The sequence below is a fragment of the Gymnodraco acuticeps genome, unplaced genomic scaffold (assembly GCF_902827175.1).
Source record: "Gymnodraco acuticeps unplaced genomic scaffold, fGymAcu1.1, whole genome shotgun sequence".
Lineage (NCBI taxonomy): Eukaryota > Metazoa > Chordata > Actinopteri > Perciformes > Bathydraconidae > Gymnodraco > Gymnodraco acuticeps.
The window spans coordinates 753,386-773,467 of NW_022990441.1; the positions used below are offsets into that span (position 1 = coordinate 753,386).

The 20,082-nt window shown below is 41.0% G+C and overlaps 1 protein-coding gene across 1 annotated transcript in view; it reads right to left on the minus strand.

The window, feature by feature from the left end:
* Nucleotides 1–253: 253 nt before the first annotated feature.
* Nucleotides 254–20,082, minus strand: part of gucy1a2 (guanylate cyclase 1, soluble, alpha 2) — a 42,723-nt gene continuing 22,894 nt past the window's right edge. Inside the window, 5 exon segments of the mRNA XM_034225428.1 lie at nucleotides 254–4,655; nucleotides 4,755–4,909; nucleotides 13,873–14,016; nucleotides 15,629–15,901; nucleotides 16,816–17,028. Of these exon segments, the coding sequence (XP_034081319.1) occupies nucleotides 4,436–4,655; nucleotides 4,755–4,909; nucleotides 13,873–14,016; nucleotides 15,629–15,901; nucleotides 16,816–17,028 (1,005 nt within the window). The 3' untranslated portion in view covers nucleotides 254–4,435.

Here is a 20,082-nt window from a genome sequence, read left to right on the forward strand (position 1 = left end):
TATCGCTAGGATGGCAGTCAGAGAGCATCTCTTTAATGTGAACGCCTAGAAAAACTTCACCCCAGGCTCATTAACACAACGGTCAAATACACTTAAGAGTGGTTCAGCTACCTTATGGGGACCCTAAGGACATTCTGTTTTATGTTGCTTTATTCATTGCTTTATGAATGCCTATGCACTGAATTTTGTATGTAGCATTAATATGAATTTCTTTAATATATCCAATGCTGCAGGTGTTCCATATTTTTGAATCTTTACCCGAGGTTAAAACCTACTATAAAGGAACTACACCACGGCTGCATTACTTTATTTAGCTCTGGGCAGACAACTGTTCAGCGCAATGACTTCAAATTGTCCTATTTGGCCATTTGTTAGAAACTGCCTTTTTAAGAAACGTAAAAAGATAGAAAATGCATGTGTGGGGTATTGCCTGACTAATTCCATGTTGTAGAACAAAGCAAAGGCCTTATATAAGGCATCTTACCTAAACACCCGTGGAATTTTAGGCAAGGGGACCGTAAGCAAAAAAATGCTAAATAATTTCCATGTTGTTTTACTCATTCCTGGAGCTCTACAGTATATATTGTGAACTAACACATAATTGTGAGGCTGTATTTATATACGTCTTCCTCCAAGTGTAACATCAAATTGTTGCTTTTCCTGTGTTCCCAATATGTCCCTAATAAGTGCATACACAAGGGAGCGCTTATTTGTTCATGTTTCCATATGGAACATCGGTAACTAAAATAGAGCTAAGAAGACTTCCATAAAATGGTCCATTTAACCTCCTAAATTATTATCTTATGCTTATACCATCAGTTCAAGTAAGGCTTAGCAGTATTCATTTCCCCAGGACTTAAAGACATGGGGAACTTCCCACATGGACTATTCTCTGGTGTATTTGGCAATAATAATATACCTATTTAACTTTTCATAGGCAGGAAAGTAAACATTACCATGAGGATACATGTTGTGTCTTAGCCACTGAAGTATCCCTACAGATTGGGCCTACATGAAGTGTGTTTCCCTGATGTATGTGTTGCAGATAATGGTTTTCTATGATATCACCCAAACAGATATTAATGTTCATCAATAGTCTAAGGAACTGTATTGGCTCTGTTGCCACAAAGCAATATAAATTGAACAACATATATGCCGCTTTCAAAGTGTAGCAAAAAAATGATATGCTAACTTAGTTTAGTTGCCACTTGGCATTATTTCTGAGTTAATACACATCATTTGATTGTGTTACAGATTCTTTAAGATACAACTATACCCCCAAGTCTTCGACTGAGTGAATGTATGCTTAGTTGACAGTGTTGGCTAATCCACTATTAATTATATACTGCATAGTAAACTTAAAGGAATAGGAAACAATTGAAAAAATAGGTCATACATTTTGTAAATGTGCAAGCGTTCCAAGCTAACTAATGCTACGGCTGTCAGAGGAATGATGTTGGAAATATTTATGACAATAATTACCAACATTTCAAAAACGATCTGATTCAAACACTGGCAGGTGAAAATGTGTGCTTTTCTTTTTCTTTTTTAGCTTCCCCTCCCATCATTTATTCATATATGGCACATTGCTTTGTTATGCTGGTGTCCATCTCAGCCACTCCTGTCTCTCGAATCCAGGGTCAAGCTAAGCCACTCCCCTTCAGATCGAACCAAACTATCCATTCACCACCACCAGTGTCTAGACCCCGGGGGTTTCATTGGATCGGTTCTCCCCTCCCGAATGATACTCCTGGACAACGGGGCCTAATCGCCAAAACTCCATTACATTAATTTGTGTATTCCTGGCAATAAATATGTATTCTTACATCAAAACCATCTCTCCTGATTGAACTGACAGCAGGAACCAAATCCTTTACTTTGATAAGCCTGTGCTGGTGTTTTCTCAGAATTAAATTGGCACATTTCATTTAAAGTTTTAGAGATACATCAACTGTGTCCTTTATCAGATGCAATGAAATTAAAACTTGCTAGTCTCTTTCCATTCCTGGTGGAGGTTTGTGATTGAAAAGATAAATAAACCCAGTGCTGGAGTTTTCCATTGTCAAACGATGTCTTTAGAAGAGCAGCTATTAACAGTTGAGTTATTACATGTAAGTTGTTTTATCAGTAAAGTAAGCCTTATTGTGATGCTGTTGTACAATTAAGAAAACATTTTTATTTTACACCAAGTAGGGTAAGCACACACAGGTATTAGTACTTTAAGTTTAAACAATCTAGATTTCAAATCTTTCTTTTTCATTTCTAATAGCCTAAAAGTGGGATGTGACGTTAACACATATCTAAGTACTTTGTTTAGTTATAGAAAACATTTCTATCAACATAAAAACATAATATTTCATGAGACTAAATACAATTATCTTCTCTGAGGGCCAACTCTGCAACACCTTTAATTGATATAAAATGTATGTTTTGTACTCCACTGATGTCACATGTATGTGATGTCAACAACCAGAACGGTGGCAGGAATGTAATGTTAATTACATGAAGTAGGTTTTCAAATGTGACAAGCCTGTCAAATATTCAAAGACTATCCAACTTCGACCCTTGTCTTCTCACTTTACGACAGATAATGAAGCTTCTCTTGCTCAAAACTTATTTTCCCATGTCTGGGTTACTAAGCTACGCAGAAGTATTTGGAAGGCCTGAGATTTCCACTGAGTCAATTATACTCAGTCTACCAGCAAACTAGTAGACTTAAATTTGAATCCTGTTGGTTACATTTGCATTGGGTTAGTGTATACTTTTATATAAATGTGGTGAAAAAAACAATGCAATTAAAAAATATTACGTATGTCAATGTGAACCGTGTCAAGCATGCATACTTCGACTATGTGTACAAGTTAGTATAGTACTATATTATTAGTACTATATTGTGTGTATTATTGGTTGATCCGAAACAAAGATGGATAGAATTTTAAATATTTTTAATATTTCAGAAGCGCTTGATTTATCTTGTCACTTATTACCCTCTCAAATGAAAGAACGTACTAGTTGTAACTTTTGGTGGCCTAGAGCGAAGAAAAAGACATGGGAAAAAAATAGAAACATTCGATAAGTGAAGCGCTCTTGTGTTTTATTTTATTTTCAAATATTTAAACCTAACCCATCTTGTGTTTGTTCTGATTTGAGCAGTAAAAAGGCACTGAGTTGGGAATCATTTTCAGTCCTAAACATATTACCTGCAATGAAATGGCTGTATTATTGTTGGTTATAGTTTCCTGTGAATTAGAAGCATAAAAGGCTCTAAGATCAGCTTAGCAGTAGCATTATTTAGCATTTGTCCTTTGATGACCCCTCTTCAAACCTATCTCCTTGTTTGTGCCTCTCATCCGTCCCCTTCCACACACCCACCAAATGTCTTTTGAAGATGGATGTAACGAGCAGCAGATGTTAGAAGTATGTTTGGTAAAGCATGACATGATTTAGGGACAGTTGAAAGGGGAGTTGTATTGTTCTTCAGCAGGGGTTTAACTTGTACAAGTGGCCATGAAGCACAATGTTGCCATCCTCTAAAGTTCATACAACTTCATTCTTCTGCCTCATCCTTGTTAATGGGAATGGGATATGTTCTGGTTGCCCAATTCCATTGCTTATGTGTGCAACAGTGGTAATGATTTTCATCCAAGAATTGTTGCCTCTTGACCCACGTCAAGGTGCTGTTAGGGAGAGAACTAGGAACTTGGTTAGATCACTGTGTTTTATATTAAAGGTGGGGTAGGTAAGTTTGAGAAACCGGCTCGAGATACACTTTTTGTTATATTCCATGGAATGCTCTCAACATCCCGATAGCAATGAATATATTAAATGCTTTGACAAAAAATCCATAAAAAAACGTCATCTGTGGAAGCCGTAGTACTGTAAAAAGCACGACCAATCATCTGAGCCGGCCCAGCTAAAATAACTGGATGGCCTACCTGCCTGTCAGCCTTCCATCTGTGCACAAACTTATCTCGTGCCCTCATTGGTCATGTGCGCGTTCGTGTGTGTTGGAGGAGGGGCTCTGTAAGGAAGTGGCAGATTTTTTCCGGTTGTGTATTTTCGAATTCTAGCGCACTCTAGCCGGTTTCTCAAACTTACCCATACCCCACCTTTAAGGTTTCTCTGCTCATCGCCCCCATCACTACACTTCCTTAGGGACGGGTCTGTGTGAGACCAACTCAACTGCTGTTCCTCAAGTTTTATGAACCATATCTCTCTGCTCAGGTGAGATGAGGACATATTGTGGTTTTTTCACCTACAATGATGCAACAAGTTCATTCATATTGGCCAGCCCACAGGTCTGAATGCAAGTTTTCAGAGAACTCCGTTGCATATCCACATTTTTTCTCTGTGATCTGTTCCCTGCATGTTCCATAGGTTCAAATCCAGCCTCTCTCATTATGAATATCTGCGTATCCTAGTCAGTGTACGGGACCTACAGACTTGTTTCCCTTAGAAACATGGTCCCAATGCTGTAGGAGACTTTCCTCATAGAGGTCGGGGGGGCAGAGCGAGAGCTGGTCAATGAGGCGTGGCTGTGAGATGTTCCCGCCTCCAGGAAGTAACATGTCCCCGGGATTTCTTTGGGGAAATTATCTGGGAGCTCCAGCCTTGAGCGAGGGACAAATGAAAAGGAGCGGTCATCTTTCAGGAACCTGTTAAGAGAAAATAAGCCTTTTTTAAAATAACATTCAAAAGTGTGAGTGTCATGATAGACACATGGTTTAAATAAGAGTTGTCACGCCGTTACTTACTGATAAGTTGTGGGACTGACATTGATACATCTCGGATGGCTCCCCGATTCAAACTTGCTGGCCAGTGTCACGTTGTTCCCAAACAGGCAGTAACGTGGCATTTTAACCCCGACCACGCCTGCCAGAACCGAACCTGTGTGGATCCCGATCCTTAGCTGAGAGAGAGGGGGAAGAAGAAGGTGGTGGGAGAAGAGTGTAGAAAAAAAGAGGTAGAAGGGGATGGATTAAAGATTAGAGCAATGACAAAACCAGCAGTATTAAAAAAGTTCAAAGCATGTGTTTCATGTATGATCCTTGACCTAGCCTAACATTGAATAGTGGCGAAGTCACGCCCATCTACTTCCGGTCCATGGGACCTCATTTCGGAAAAATAATGTATTGAAGTCAATGGAGAGAGAAAACGTATCTTTCGATCCCGTTTGAATTGTGCCATGAATTACACATAGGCCTATGATGTTTGTCAATCGTAAAAAATAATGTCCATGTCAAAAAAGTCAGTTTGTCGTAAAACTGTTGAAATATAAGACTGAAAAATACGCAACTAGAAAGACTACAAATCCCAGAGTCGCGTAAGTGATGTCACAATTGTTTATATGAGATAAGAGATAGCTAAAATCAGCGCCATATAGATATAATCTATCGATATGGCGCTGGCTAAGATAAGATAACTTTAACAAGATGCCTGTGTGCTTAGTACCAGGTTGTTATCATACCAGCAATGGGTCTTGCTCGTTCTTTCGCTTCCCGTCTGATGAAAGGACCAGGAGTGGCTGGATCAAGTTAGCTACCTAGCTAGTAGTTAGCACGTTAGTTAGCATTACAGCCTTGTCATTTTATTAGCCTTAATATGAAGTAACATTAAGTAACCCAAAATGTTAAACAGTAAGAGTAGTAGTCATATTTCGTGAACCCTTTGCAGAGTACTGTCACCGGTGTGATCATTCTATAATACACAATTTAAGCCCGGGGGAGAAATGCTAACGCTAGCATCGGCGATCGCCGATATTTTCTACTTCATGCTATCTGCACAAATGGTTGACATTAAACATTAAAAAGACCAGGCAGTTCAGAGAGAATCAAAGGAAGGCAGGCAGCTTTGCATGACATTCTTCTGGACGTGTTTCATTGTGGTGATAGTTTGGGTAGTCAATCGTTTTGTTGACAAGACAGTAGTGACGGCCATCTTGGTGACGTGTCTTGTTCTGCGAGACCAGAGATGTAGTTCATTGAGCGTTTAACACAAACAAATGTGTTACTTCACCGTTTTACGACACATTATTATTTTTTTGACTTGCAAAATTATATTTTAAATTGACAAGCATGATATGTGTAATTTGTGGCACAATTCAAACGGGATCGAAAGATAATTTTTCTCTCTCCATTGACTTCAAAACATAATTTTTTCGAAATAAGGTCCCACTTCACCACTCATGTTGCTTCTGTTGTTGATATTTACACTTAAATCTGTTTATGAACATTACTTTTCCCTTAAATCTTAATTGCTCATCAACAAAGTCTGATGTACAGATTAAATGATTAGTCGATAAAATGATGAACAACAAAAAAAAGTAATTGGCACGAATTTCATTCTTAAGTCAGTCAGAGATGCAAATGAAATACTATTTCATTGAATTACAAAACTTGTCAAATGTGAGGATTTGATTATTTCTGTTTATCTGCCTTTATTATAAACTATATATTGGTGTTTTGATAAGATATTTGTATAAAGGGCATCACTATTTTCGGACTATTTATATTAAAACTCACTAAAAGAAAATGTAAATGGGAGATTAAGCATTATTATAACTAAATTGCTCTTAAGATCTGTTAGCAATGTGATCAAATCTAAAGGATCGGAGCTGTAACAGACCTGGCTCTGCTGTGAATGTTCATATTTTAGATTTCCCTGCAGAACAGATCCCATTAGTTCATGTGCCGCCTATCCTGCAGCTGAGGCCATGTTCTTCTGAACCAGAGTTGCTGTGTGTGCATTGATCCACTGAATGGAAATTGTACTGCAGCAATATTACTTCCATATTAGCGTAGATTTTATTATCTAATTTCATATCCTGTGGCAGCAGATTTGATGAAAATCTTAAAATAGCAAGAGAGAGGAAAACTAATCAAGTACATAATTGCCTTCATCTCCTCTTGGTAATACTGTAGATATAGGGCAGCAACATGGTACTCATCTTATAATCTGGCTCAAGTATGAATCTATAAATGGCCAGAGGGACACTGAAAGCTAGCCATCTTTCCAATTTGACTGCACCAATTCATGGCCACCTGACTAACTATTGATTTTGTGGAAACAACAAGTTAACACACACACAGCCAGTGGAACCCAGTGGATTTCCAACGATCTACTTGAGCATCTCATCACCTAGGTATCCAACGCCAATGTGTGCATTCCAGCACTCTGCGAGGTAGTCATGGCAACAACGGGCTATGGGGTTAGTGAGGTAGAAAGAGCACAGACAGAGAGAAAGACAGAACGACAGAAACACTAGAGAAAGAAAGAGACGGAGAGGAGGCACAAATACACTTATAATTAGCTGTCAAAACCTTGACAGCACAACAGGAGAGATGCCATAAAGAAAACAGGACAGAAGGCGGGAAAAGGGCTGGCAGGTGCACGACTGTGACATATTTTTCAGCTAAACTGCTCACAGATGGCCGTGCACTCTACTGTCTTTCTCCACAAAAGGCAACCACTCAGACATAAACAAATAAACCTGCATCCAGCGCCCACTCTTCTCTTTATTTCTTAGTCTGAAAACTCAGACACACTAACACTCATAAACTCTTCCTCTCCTTTTCGCTGTGAGTCAGCACTGACAGCACAGGGCCCTCAGTGCGCCAATGAGTAAATGGCGCAGCAGCATAGACAACCGACCAGATTGTAGCCTCCAGCCAAGTTGACAGAAGGATACAAAGATAGAGAAAGACGATAATAGAGATGAGGGAGTTGTTATAGGGACACATTTGCTTCACATTCACTCAGTTTATTGGTAACATCGGGCACAATCATACAATCGCTGTGCAATCAATTGTACATTCATGAAAGTTTTAATATATATAGAGAAGCTGATCCAACTTTTGCCTCTCTGAAGAACCAGCACCTTACTGTGGTAGAGAGGTTTGTGTGCCCTGATGAACCTGGGGGCTGTGTTGTCTGGAACCTTGTGTTCCTGGTAGGGTCTCCCATGGCAAATTGGTCTCAGGCAAGGGGCCAGACTAAGATTGGTTCAAAAGACCCCATGAAAGAAAAAACAAGAAGTGAGGATACCCGGCCCGGTCCCCTTCTGGAGCCAGGCCCAGAAGGAGGACTCATCGGCGAGCGTCTGGTGGCCGGGCTTGCCACGGAGCCCGACCGGGCACAGCCCGAAAAGGCAACGTGGGCAACACCTCCGCTTCTCCGTCCCGCGGGCCCACCACCTACGGGAAACAGTGATGGGGTCGGGTGCGCTGCCAGAAGGGTGGCAGTGAAAGCAGAGGGTCTCGACGGACCAGACCCGGGCGACAGAAGCTGGCTTTGGGGACGTGGAACGTCACCTCTCTGGGGGGGAAGGAGCCGGAGCTTGTGCGGGAGGTGGAGCGTTACCAGTTGGATCTGGTTGGGCTCACCTCTACGCACAGCGTCACCTCTGGAACCTTACTTCTGGATAGGGGTTGGACTCTATTCTTCTCCGGAGTTGCTCAAGGTGTGAGGCGCCGGGCGGGTGTGGGGATACTCACAAGTCCCCGGTTGGGTGCTTCGTTGTTGGAGTTTACCCCAGTGGACGAGAGGGTCGCCTCCCTACGCCTGCGGGTTATGGGGGGGAAAACTCTGACTGTTGTGTGTGCTTATGCACCAAAAAGCAGTTCGGAATATACGGCCTTCTTGGAGACCCTGGAAAGAGTCCTGTATGGGGCTCCTGAAGGGGACTCTTTCATCTTGCTGGGAGACTTCAACGCACATGTGGGCAAGGATGGAAACACTTGGAGGGGCGTGATTGGGAGGAACGGCCCCCCTGATCTGAACCGGAGTGGTGGTTTGTTACTGGACTTCTGTGCTAGTCATGGATTGGCCATAACAAACACCATGTTCGAACATAAGGATGCTCATAAGTGTACGTGGTACCAGAGCACCCTAGGCAGAAGGTCCATGATCGATTTCGTTATCGTATCATCGGACCTGAGGCCGTATGTTTTGGACACTCGGGTAAAGAGAGGGGCGGAGTTGTCAACTGATCACCATCTGGTGGAGGATTGCACCACTGCTTTTTGCAGATGATGTGGTTCTAATGGCTTCATCGGTCTGCGACCTTCAGCACTCACTGGATCGGTTCGCAACCGAGTGTGAAGCGGCTGGGATGAGGATCAGCACCTCAAAATCTGAGGCCATGGTTCTCAGCAGGAAACCGATGGACTGTCCACTCCAAGTAGGGAATGAGTCCTTACCCCAAGTGAAGGAGTTCAAGTATCTCGGGGTCTTGTTCTCGAGTGAGGGAACAATGGAGCGTGAGATGGGCCGGAGAATCGGAGCAGCGGGAGCGGTACTGCAGTCGCTTTACCGCACCGTTGTGACGAAAAGGGAGCTGAGCCAGAAGGCAAAGCTCTCTGTCTACCGGGCCATTTTCGTTCCTACCCTCACCTATGGTCATGAAGGATGGGTCATGACCGAAAGAACGAGATTGCGGATACAAGCAGCCGAGATTGGTTTTCTCCGCAGGGTGGCTGGTGTCTCCCTTACGGCCCATCCACACTACAGCTTCGACAGCTTCAAAAACGGTTTCCAACGCGTCTGCCCATTCACTTTGAATGGGGTGACGTCACGTTGCCTCGCTTTTCGCCGAACTGAATTGTGGGTAGCATAGCGGTCCGTCTCCGGCGTCAGAAGTTGAACAATGTTCAACTTCTGACGCCTGAGACGCCGGATTAGCCAGCGCCAGCCAATCAAATCCCGTTTAGGAAAATCTGACAGCTCAAGCCCTAGCCAATCAAACCGCGTCTAAGCTGGGAGAGATATCCCGCCGTTCATTTCTATATTTCAAAAAAAGATGGAGGAGAAACTAATTATCGCCGTAGCAAATCACCCGGTTTTGTATGACCAGACCCTCTTCACCTACCGGGATACAAACCGGAAGAACCAGTCATGGAGGGAGGTGGCAGAGACAGTGGGTGAAACTGGTAGGTTTTCACCTGTTTGGGGAGTTTATATATATATATATATATTGCTCGCATAAAATCCCCGGGTTTTTTTTGCTTTGTATGTCGGGGGCAGGAGATTCATGTGATTGGTTGTTGGTCACGTTGCTCGAATAAAATCCCCAAGCTTCAGACACGCCCAGCTCCAAGCTTTTTTTGAAGCTGTGGACGGGCCGTTAGGGATATGAGAAGTTCAGTCATCCGGGAGGGAGTCGGAGTTGAACCGCTCCTCCTTCGCGTCGAAAGGAGCCAGTTGAGGTGGTTCGGGCACCTAGTTAGGATGCCACCTGGGCGCCTCCCTAGGGAGGTGTTCCAGGCACGTCCAGCTGGGAAGAGACCAAGGGGTAGACCTAGGACCAGGTGGAGGGATTATATCTCTTCGCTGGCCTGGGAGCGCCTTGGGATCCCCCAGTCAGAGCTGGTTGATGTGGCCAGGGAAAAGAAAGTTTGGGGCTCTCTGCTGGAACTGCTACCCCCCCCCGCGACCCGACCACGGATAAGCGGGAGAAGATGGATGGATGGATGGATGATCCAACTTTAATTATATTTTTTGAGGATTAATTTCGTTGTGCTGTTCAAATATGTTGCATTACAGAGAGGTGGTATCCAGCCATCTCTCATTGGTACAAATTAGGTGTACGAAAACATTTGTATCTTCATTATGGGTGGGGGGATTCTGTAAACAAATCAAGAGAAAAGTGTTTTTGTTTGTTTTTAGTGCAAAGAAGAATCTGCCGATAAACCAATTACCTTTGTGTAGAAAATGTGGTCAGGAAAAGACAGCCACTGTTAGTTAGAATGACGAGCCCCTGACCATTTCTAAAAACAGTGTGCTCAGATATTGCTCGTGTAATGTTTGTATCATATCAACAGAATCACCAAGGTAGCCTTTTTTCCAGAAACATTTTAAAGAATCAAGACTTTCATCCCAAACTTACTCGGAGAGTATGTGTTTGTTATGAGCAGGCTGGAATATTGTAATTCTGTTTTTGGGTCTTTCAAATAAAACAACCTGTAGATTACAAATTATCTTCCAACCAGGACAAAAACATCAGAACAACCCCTCGTCCTCCGAAGCCTTAATTGGTTAACTTGCTTTCTCTATACAATATAAAAAAACTCCTTTTGGTTTAGAATGCTCTAGCTGGTCTAGCTGCACAGTACATCTCCGACAGGCTGTCAGTTATTCCCTGGCAGATCTCTCCGGGTACAAGATGAAAATCTCCCCCATGTGCCTAGAAAGCTCTTTCTAAATCAAGTGTGATGGCATTTAGTATGATTCAACTAAACGATATAGAACCATTTGTCTGCTCATATTAGACTTTTAAAACCCAAACAAAATACCTTACTTTGTACACTAAGATGTACTTCAAAGATGTGTACAGTATGCTTGATATATGGTGTATAAGATGCCTGTTCACTTGTTTTGTATGTAAAATACCCTGCTTTTGTATGACATGGTGCCATACAAATAAATCAGATTGGAATTTAATTTGAATGTGCCCACATTATTATTAGCAGTGACAATATAAGCACTACATCCCCAATACCCACACCCACTCACCTACTCATACATCCACTCATACTGACAAGCACACATATGCAAGAAGATCATACCACTGGCCTGAAATGGACGCACACATTCGGTTAAAAACAGCTCTGTTTGCTGGGTTTCTACATGTGTTTCTCTCTTGACATCTCACTCCTGCTGTACATTTATCTCTGTGTCCCCGGATCAATCTCTCCAGTTCTCTCACTAAGCATAGTCTCTCAGTTATCTCTCATAGCTCTCATGCTAGTTTGCATAGCAGTGCAATATTGGCTGAAGTTGAGTGCACTCACTGAACAGTGTTTATCATGCATAAGTGCTGAATATCTCTATAACTCTTGTTCATAACAAAATGAAGTGAGGAGGGATAGACAAACCAAAATAACTCTTTATCCTACGTACTGTTCAATGGGAGGATAACATAAATCAATTTGTCGACCAGACTTAAGGAGGTTGTGTGAGGTGAATATGCAGTAAGCACAGCTTAATCGGTGCATCAACGTGAAGCGGAGAAAGAGGGAAAAAAAGAAACAGAAGAGTAATAGAGAAACCCACACACACATACTGTACACACACCCACATACACCCTTCAGAAGCATATGGTATATAAATAGAACAAAACATCACATGCATACACCTACACGGCCCACATAGGCACTAATTAAGTCTCAGTGTAAACACAAGTGTATCTACATTAAGAGACATCCACTGACACGAGAGAGGCTCTGCAATGCAGCGATTCACTGCAAATAAGAGTGAAAATTGTGTGGATGTGAAAAATTGCTTGATTGGATTAATTTGCTCTGCTCTGATGGAACAAGTCCGTTAATTGTCAAAGATCTGTGTACAAAACATTCAGAAAGCCGCTTCTCAGCTTTAGCTAGCATAAAATACTCCACTAAAGACATTTTCATTCTTTACAGGTCTTTCAAAAAGGCATTTGCTAACAAGTTTCAAAAAAGACATTTCACTTTCACAAGACATTTCACTTTATCAGCTGCTGGTGACGTCATGCGACCTTGGGGTAGTTTTTTTGCAGAATAAAGTTATCTTTACTTTTGCTAACTACATACACTTTTCAAATATGAAAGTGTTTGTGTCGAGGGAACAGATACAATGTTTACTTTCAGGTTGGCCTACAACAATATATAATCTCGATAGCACTCAAATTAAATCTCGTACCTATACATTATTCATTGTCCCATTATCACCATGACAACTGCACATAAAGTCAGTGCTGCAACCTTCAATTTCAGTGTGCAGTCTGAAATTGTCAATAATGTGCAAATATATACCAAAGGAAATAAACAGAAACATAATTATAGACATGTCAAAAAAGCAGGAACAGACTGGAACGACCTTTTTCACTATATTAGACTATAGCCCTAACCCTAAAGAACAATATTGAAGGCAACTGCTCAGCACCAAGCGACAATACTGATAATTCCACTTGCTTTTAGGTAAAAAGTCCTTTGTGGTTGGCTTAAATGTGGTGAATGCCAATTAACTCTTCTAGCAATGCACAGTGGATCCCAATCACATGTTTTTAATTGGTCTCCATCAGTTTCACAACATGTTGCAAAATCATATGCATTAATTGCTTGTGTTCTTATAGTGAAAGTATCAGAATAAAATGAAACCAAAATAAATATAATACTAGGCTTACAGTATAACGCTTCAGCAAAAATGAGCAGTGACACAACATAACAACAGCAAGACAACAAATACCCTGTTGAATGTCTTAGGCGATTGTTTAAAACGGTCATATAGTAACTACTGCTGACAAGACAACATGTGTTTCATCTCAGCAAGAGATTGATTGTGCGTTCATTTCATGGTGATTAGGAATGCCACAACAAAAAAACAAGCTAAAAATAATGTTTTTATTCAATTAAAAAAAAACATCAATCACAATCAGGTGCTGATTTGTGACAAAAATAACACAGCAAACGTGCCTTTTACGCACCGCCTTAAGTTGGTTGATCAACAGCAGTCGGACACACATTTACCTTTTATTAAGGATAAATCCTGAATTATATCTACATTTGAAATGTACAGACACCATTAAGCAAACACTCATATTTGCAAAATGTCCTAGAACATACTATAATGAAAATGTAAGCAAGTAGGAAACAGTGAATTGCCCAGAAAAGGCCTACAAATAAGGAGTACATTAAAACATGCAAGATAAAAATAAAAATTGATTATAAAATGGCACAGAGGGAGAAAGTCAAATACCTATAGCAAATAAGAAATGCATAAAAAAACAAAGCAATAAAATGAAGGAAAATATGAATAATTAGGAAAAAATGTAAGCATATCAGGCTAGTTTCTGTTTGCAAGTAGCACAGTGTTGTTAAAATAATAATAAAAACCCACCTTGATAGGTCTCCCATCAGGAGTTAGCACTTCTTCAGAAAGCTCCATCATCTTCAGGGCCATGTGTGCAATCGGCTTGGCGTGACTGTCCACCTTCTTGTGAAGTCCTCCCGCCACACAGTAGGCATCGCCTATTGTCTCGATCTGTAAGAGAAATGCAGGAGGAAGAAGGGCAGGAACTGTGAGTATATGCTAATGTGTGAAACCAAGAAGTTATTCAACCACTTATGCCATCTCCACATTAGAAATTAAAAGCCCTACAGTATTGCTGTTAGTTTCTCTCTCTTGGGCCACATTATTCACAAGAGGATTTGGTGAGCGTTTCGAGTGGATCTCTGCAAAGCACTTACAGCAACTTGCATTGCTTCTGACCCAGTCTGAGAGGCCTAAAAACACAAGTATATCAAATCAATCATTTCCATTCTTTCTTGAAACCATTGCAGCCATCATGTCATAAACGCTTACATATTTAACAATCTTTTAAGAGTTACAAGTTAACCAGTATTTTATTAAATGCTCTACAATGAGGTTTAGTGTACTTGTAGGACACCATGAAGGACATGCTTGACATCTTGAATGATGCAATACATAGCAATTTTTAAATGCTAACAAATAAAGACATTTTTGTCACAGGACATTTGTTGATAAAGCAAGCAAATAGTGTCTCTTTCACAGATGTGTTGCCATATTTCCAGAGCAGAGTGAGCTTGGTGTCATGAGTCATGACAGTTTACAAAATCCTTTAAGAGAAAAGGCAGGAGAGAAAGAAAAAAAACGATGAGACAAACAGCTCTCATTTAGGACGGCCACGGGCTAAATCATTTCGACAGTAACCATGACAATGGCAACATATGTGTGCCTCAATCTTCTCAGCATATCCTCCTGTTCCTGCGTCTCTTTTACAAATACACACTCACTCCTCAGTTGCTATACCATAAACCCTGTTACATACACCCTATCTGTCTGCCTTCCTCTCTGTATCTGCCCTCCTCTCCTTTCTCCTTTAGGCATCTGATACAAGAGAAATAACAAAGAGGAAAAGCATGTTTTTGTTGTTATCACAGTGACTGAGGATAAAGAGATATAGAGTAAAGTTGATGGCAAGTAAAAAAGAAAAAATACTGATCAGAAAATAGAACGAGAGGATGAAAAGAAGGAAATATGGCTGACGAGAGTGAAGGCTGTAACTGGGCCTGAGTGTTAGGCTCCAACATACTGGCCATTAATTGGTTACATTTCCATAACACAAGCATAACCACTATCAATACTGCATACATTACATTTCATTTAGCTGACGCTTTTATCCAAAGCGACTTACAATTACCGATTACAAGGACATTCTCCCTGGAGTAACTAAGGGCTAAGTGCCTTACTCACTGGTGTTCCTGGCGGGATTTGAACTCACAACCTTCCGATCTTCAGCCCACCTCACTATCCATTAGACCACCACCACCCAACATGTAGAGTATACACTTGTCGACACACAAATATATCATGTTCACACAGGTAATGACACATGCTAAAGGGTTAGCCTTAGATACAACTGGTAAACCTTTAAAGAGCCTGTAAATGTGGCCTCTATTTCCTGAGAGACATTCAAGAAGTTTTAATTGTTTTATTATGACCTGATTCTGCACAATAACATTATTTTTCTGTTATCCCACTTTTACAGTTTCAACAAATGTCCCAGCATCCTATCCCTTAGGTATTCCTATATCATATAAAGAAGATATTATGGATATTTCTGTCTACTGACCTTATAAACATCCAGAATGCCACACTGGTAGTCGAAGCGTGTGTAAAGCTCATTCAGCATTGAGATGACCTGCATAGGTGTACACTGGGCACACACGGCAGTAAATCCCACGATGTCTGAGAACAGCATGGTCACATCATCAAATTTGCGTGCTGGCACCGGCTGACCCTGCCACAGTTTCTGTGCCACATCACCCGGAAATATGGAATAAAGGAGATCCACGGTTCTCCTCTTTTCCTCCTCCAGTGCCTGGTGAGTCTTCTCTAACGTGGCCTGTGAGGAGAGAAGCAGATAAGGAGATAAGGTTTTGTTCTGTGTGCTTTGCTTTGATAAAGGCTCTAAGGATAAGGAAGGGGATGTGGGAGTACTGCACCAAATTAAAACTGCTGGTGCATGTACATTTATTTGTGTATTGATTTGATTTATTTTTGATTGTGTGAATCTGCATATGTGTAATTGTGTCCGTGGGCGATCTTGTGAATGCTAAATCTGTCTGATGCATTGCTGAACCATTGTTCAAGCAGGCAAGTCAACCAAGATTTAGCTATTTATAACAGTGGCCTAGGGGAGTAGATGCAGAGAGAGTATTGCAGCGAGCAGATTCAAAGATTGGGTCAAGACTCGAGACTTTCTCAAGGGTACTTTGAAAGCAAATTATAAGAGCAAGTCCCAGGAGCAGCTCTCTCCGAACCAATATGAATGAGTCAGTCAGCAGAGACACTGGATTTAACATGTTTCAGTGAGTTGTCTCGCAGCCATCATGATGGGAAACAGAAACACAGACTCAAACAACATACTGAATATTTTATGTATTTTCACTATCTCAAGGATCAAGATCAATGGTTGTCATTACTCATGTTGATTGGTTGCCAAATAGTCAAGTCAAGAAATCTTCTTAATAGCAAACAATATTATAAATAGTGTATGTTGTTGCCTATTAGAAGCTAGTAAGGATTAGTGGGAATCAAAGCCCCTACTACTATCTGTGCTGTAAAGCTAACACCTGCTTTTTGTAAATTAGAAGATTAGAACATTTTAAACGAATTTAAGCAGGTGGGTCCTGTTTAGGTCATTGTTTTACAACAAGAAGCCACAAATAAAAGCCTATTTTTTAATAAAGTCAACGTTTTCTCAGTGGCACTGTGAATAAGAATGGACCCAGTGTTTACTAGTAACAACCACTTTACCTTCAGTTTGTCCATCCTCTTCTTTAGGCCATCCTGGGCCTTGGCCTGCTCCCCCACCAGGATAACGTCTCGTGTGGCATCATGGATGGGGATATCTGACAAGTGGAGACCCCTGCCCATCAGCTCCTCCAACTTGTCGACACGTGGCGAGCCCAGAAACATCATGGAGCTGGACTCGGGCAAATGGATCATTTGACCCTTCAACTCCATGACCTGGAGGGCAAAGCAATGGGTAAGAAAAGGTGTTTTAAGAAAGTTAGGACGTTTGACAAGTGTTTTTTTAAAGCTTTTTTATAGGTATTCAGTTAGAGAAGGTGAAAACTAAAAAAATCCTGATGATATGTACAGAGCCACAGGAGAGGACATATTGTGAGATTAGGAAATGATGTCCTCCCGTTACAATGGACGTCAAATCCAGCTGATACTGTTTTTCCTCGAACCAATGTGCTCCAACCCAGGACACTAATTGACAAAATATGATTTCCTGAATTGGCACTAGTCCAGTAACTGCCCTTTACATGAAGGTCGACATAAAAGGGGTAATCAAGCAGGATGGCTTTGTTCATTAATGCTGCCTGACAGAGACTTTACCTCTTGAATAATTATCTAAGTTATTATGTCATAATTTCCCACCTTCCTGCACCTTTGCAAGTCCATGGAAACATCTCAATGTCACATTGTGGCAGCGACTTTACATTTAGAAATGCATTAACAAGAATACTGAAGATAATCCATCAATCAATGAATGGCTTTCTATGCATACATGCCTGCACACATACATGTACATTTATACACGCATACCATGTTTTGCTCGTACATACCATAGATTATAACTAAAGCAATAGCAGATAACAGTTAGTTGCCAGTCAATTTCATTTGGCAAGGCAAAATATACATGTAGTATATTGAACTTTATGGAAAGAAACTGCGTAAACTGGTGACCTAGTTACTAAGCGGACAATCCCGTCATCATCATAATGTCACTGGTTTGACCCACATAGTCTATCCAGCCTGTGTCATAACTAAATCCTCAACAGCTTGTCTATATATCCTTGAACAACAAATGCTGCTCTATTATCAAATGTTATGTGTTTAAGTATTTGAGCACTTACAACACAAATCAATGAGCAAACATGTCATGTAATTACAGATATTTCTGTGAAAAGGCCTGAACAATTGGTTTTACTAGCTTCTTGACATTTTGCTCACGAGCACTTGAACATTATGACAAATATGTGCAGGTCCTGCAGAATGTCCTTAACACAGGTGAGGAGTATAAAAACAAGAAACCCTGTAGATAAGCCACATTTTGATTTCTCCCTTGGCACTACTTCCCTGTTTACCTGCTTAAACATTGGCCCTGTTTCTTCCCATTCTGTATTTCTCTGCATCTTCACCTGTCTTCTATTTCTGCTCGTCCCTCCCTCCCTCTCTGCTCTTCTCTTGGTCTCTACAATAACTTCTACCTCTCTCTCTCTTTCTCCATAGTGTCAGATAGATTATTCCGCCAGTGAGCACACTGCAGCCCTGTTTTATTTATAGCACCAGGCTCTCTTAGGTCTGCATAATACATACAGTCTACATCTACACACACACATACACACACAACCAGAATACATCCAAAAGGGACACACACGTACTGCATCTGCCCTGTCTGTTTTTCAGAAACACTGCCATTCATACATATAAACAACACACATCCAAACATACATGCACATATGCAGCCTACAATCCACAGGGTCCAAGATCAAGACACACCATCCTCTGCAACACAACACAATGTGATCCAGTTACTATGATTGACATACTCAAAACAAACACACACACACATTTAGTAGTGTAGCTTTCACTGTTCTTACTGTAGCAGCTTTGCCTACTGTAGGCCAAACATCTGCACATGCTGCCACACAAATACAGCAGTAGCCATATTGTCCAATGTGAGTTTAAGAAACAGTCATGTGATTTGGGGTTGGGCTGATGAACATCGTCCATTCCATACATTTTAATACATATGTACACTTATGCAATCCCCCCAACATCCCTCCACCATTAAATAATAATTTCAGCTATTATAAAAAACAATTTAGTGTTGCGTTGAAAGAGTTTGTTATGCTTTAAGATGATGGCAATGTAGATTGTTGAAAATAGATTGCAACTAATTTACAGGAAGGATGTATCTGAGAGATGTATATTCAGTGTGTTTACCTGATGGCAAAATACACGTGACATTTTTTGAAATGACACTGAAACAGTTAAACGTATTGAATTGATTTTTTACAATTCAGATTACTTCAAGCAACGGCATCTGCAATTCAGACAGCCTTACAAGCACCAGCTGGGACAATTCTTGATTAAATTAACCTTAAAAAAAGGTCACTTTGAAATCTAGACTCAGTCCGTGTCCTGACACACATGCACCCTGAATGCCTGAATGTGGGTAGCCCTGCATTGCAGCATCACGACCAGTAACTTTTTACTTGTTCTGGAACTGTTTCATTGAGTTTTTCTGGTTACATAATGAAGGTTAAAAACAACTGTTTGTTTTTTTTAATCATGGACAATAGATATACTTATAGGAGGGTCTTATCAGATGTCTCTCTCTGTCTGTCCATGTTGTTCTGTCACTCTCATTTTCTGTCTTACTCAGTCACAATCTCTCAAACAAACTGATGCACAGATACGAATAAACATGGACACACACACACACACACACACACACACACACACACACACACACACATACATATACACACACATCCCTGGAGGCAGTTGTGTTGGCCTAGTTGTGCGTCTGTGTTTAACTCAGCACTCTCCTCTCCTTCTGCCTGCATCTCTGTTATCACAGCACAGAAGAAGAGGAGGTGAGGGGAACGAAGGAGGAAGGAAGGGCAAAATGAACATGGTGGTTAGGAAAGAAAGCAACACAGAAAGACGGGGGAGGGAGATGGATGGATATAGAAAGTGAGGGGGGAAGGCTAAATAAAAACATGATAATGATAATTAATAGCATTGGAGAAATAGCTGGACTGATAGATCAAAGACTAACACTGGAAAAGGGAACAGTAATGGTGAAGACAGTAGAATCACAATGAAATTAGTCGGAAAGGAGAAGCAAAAAGGCATGCTTATATCCCTTTAGGGATGCAGAAAGAAGGTATATCATTTATTTCAATTCTAGCTGATAAAAACTCAGCAAATTGTAAGAAAAGGCCGGTATGTTTTGTCCGACACCGTTTGTAGTAATGATTGTTCTTTGTGGCGTGTTGC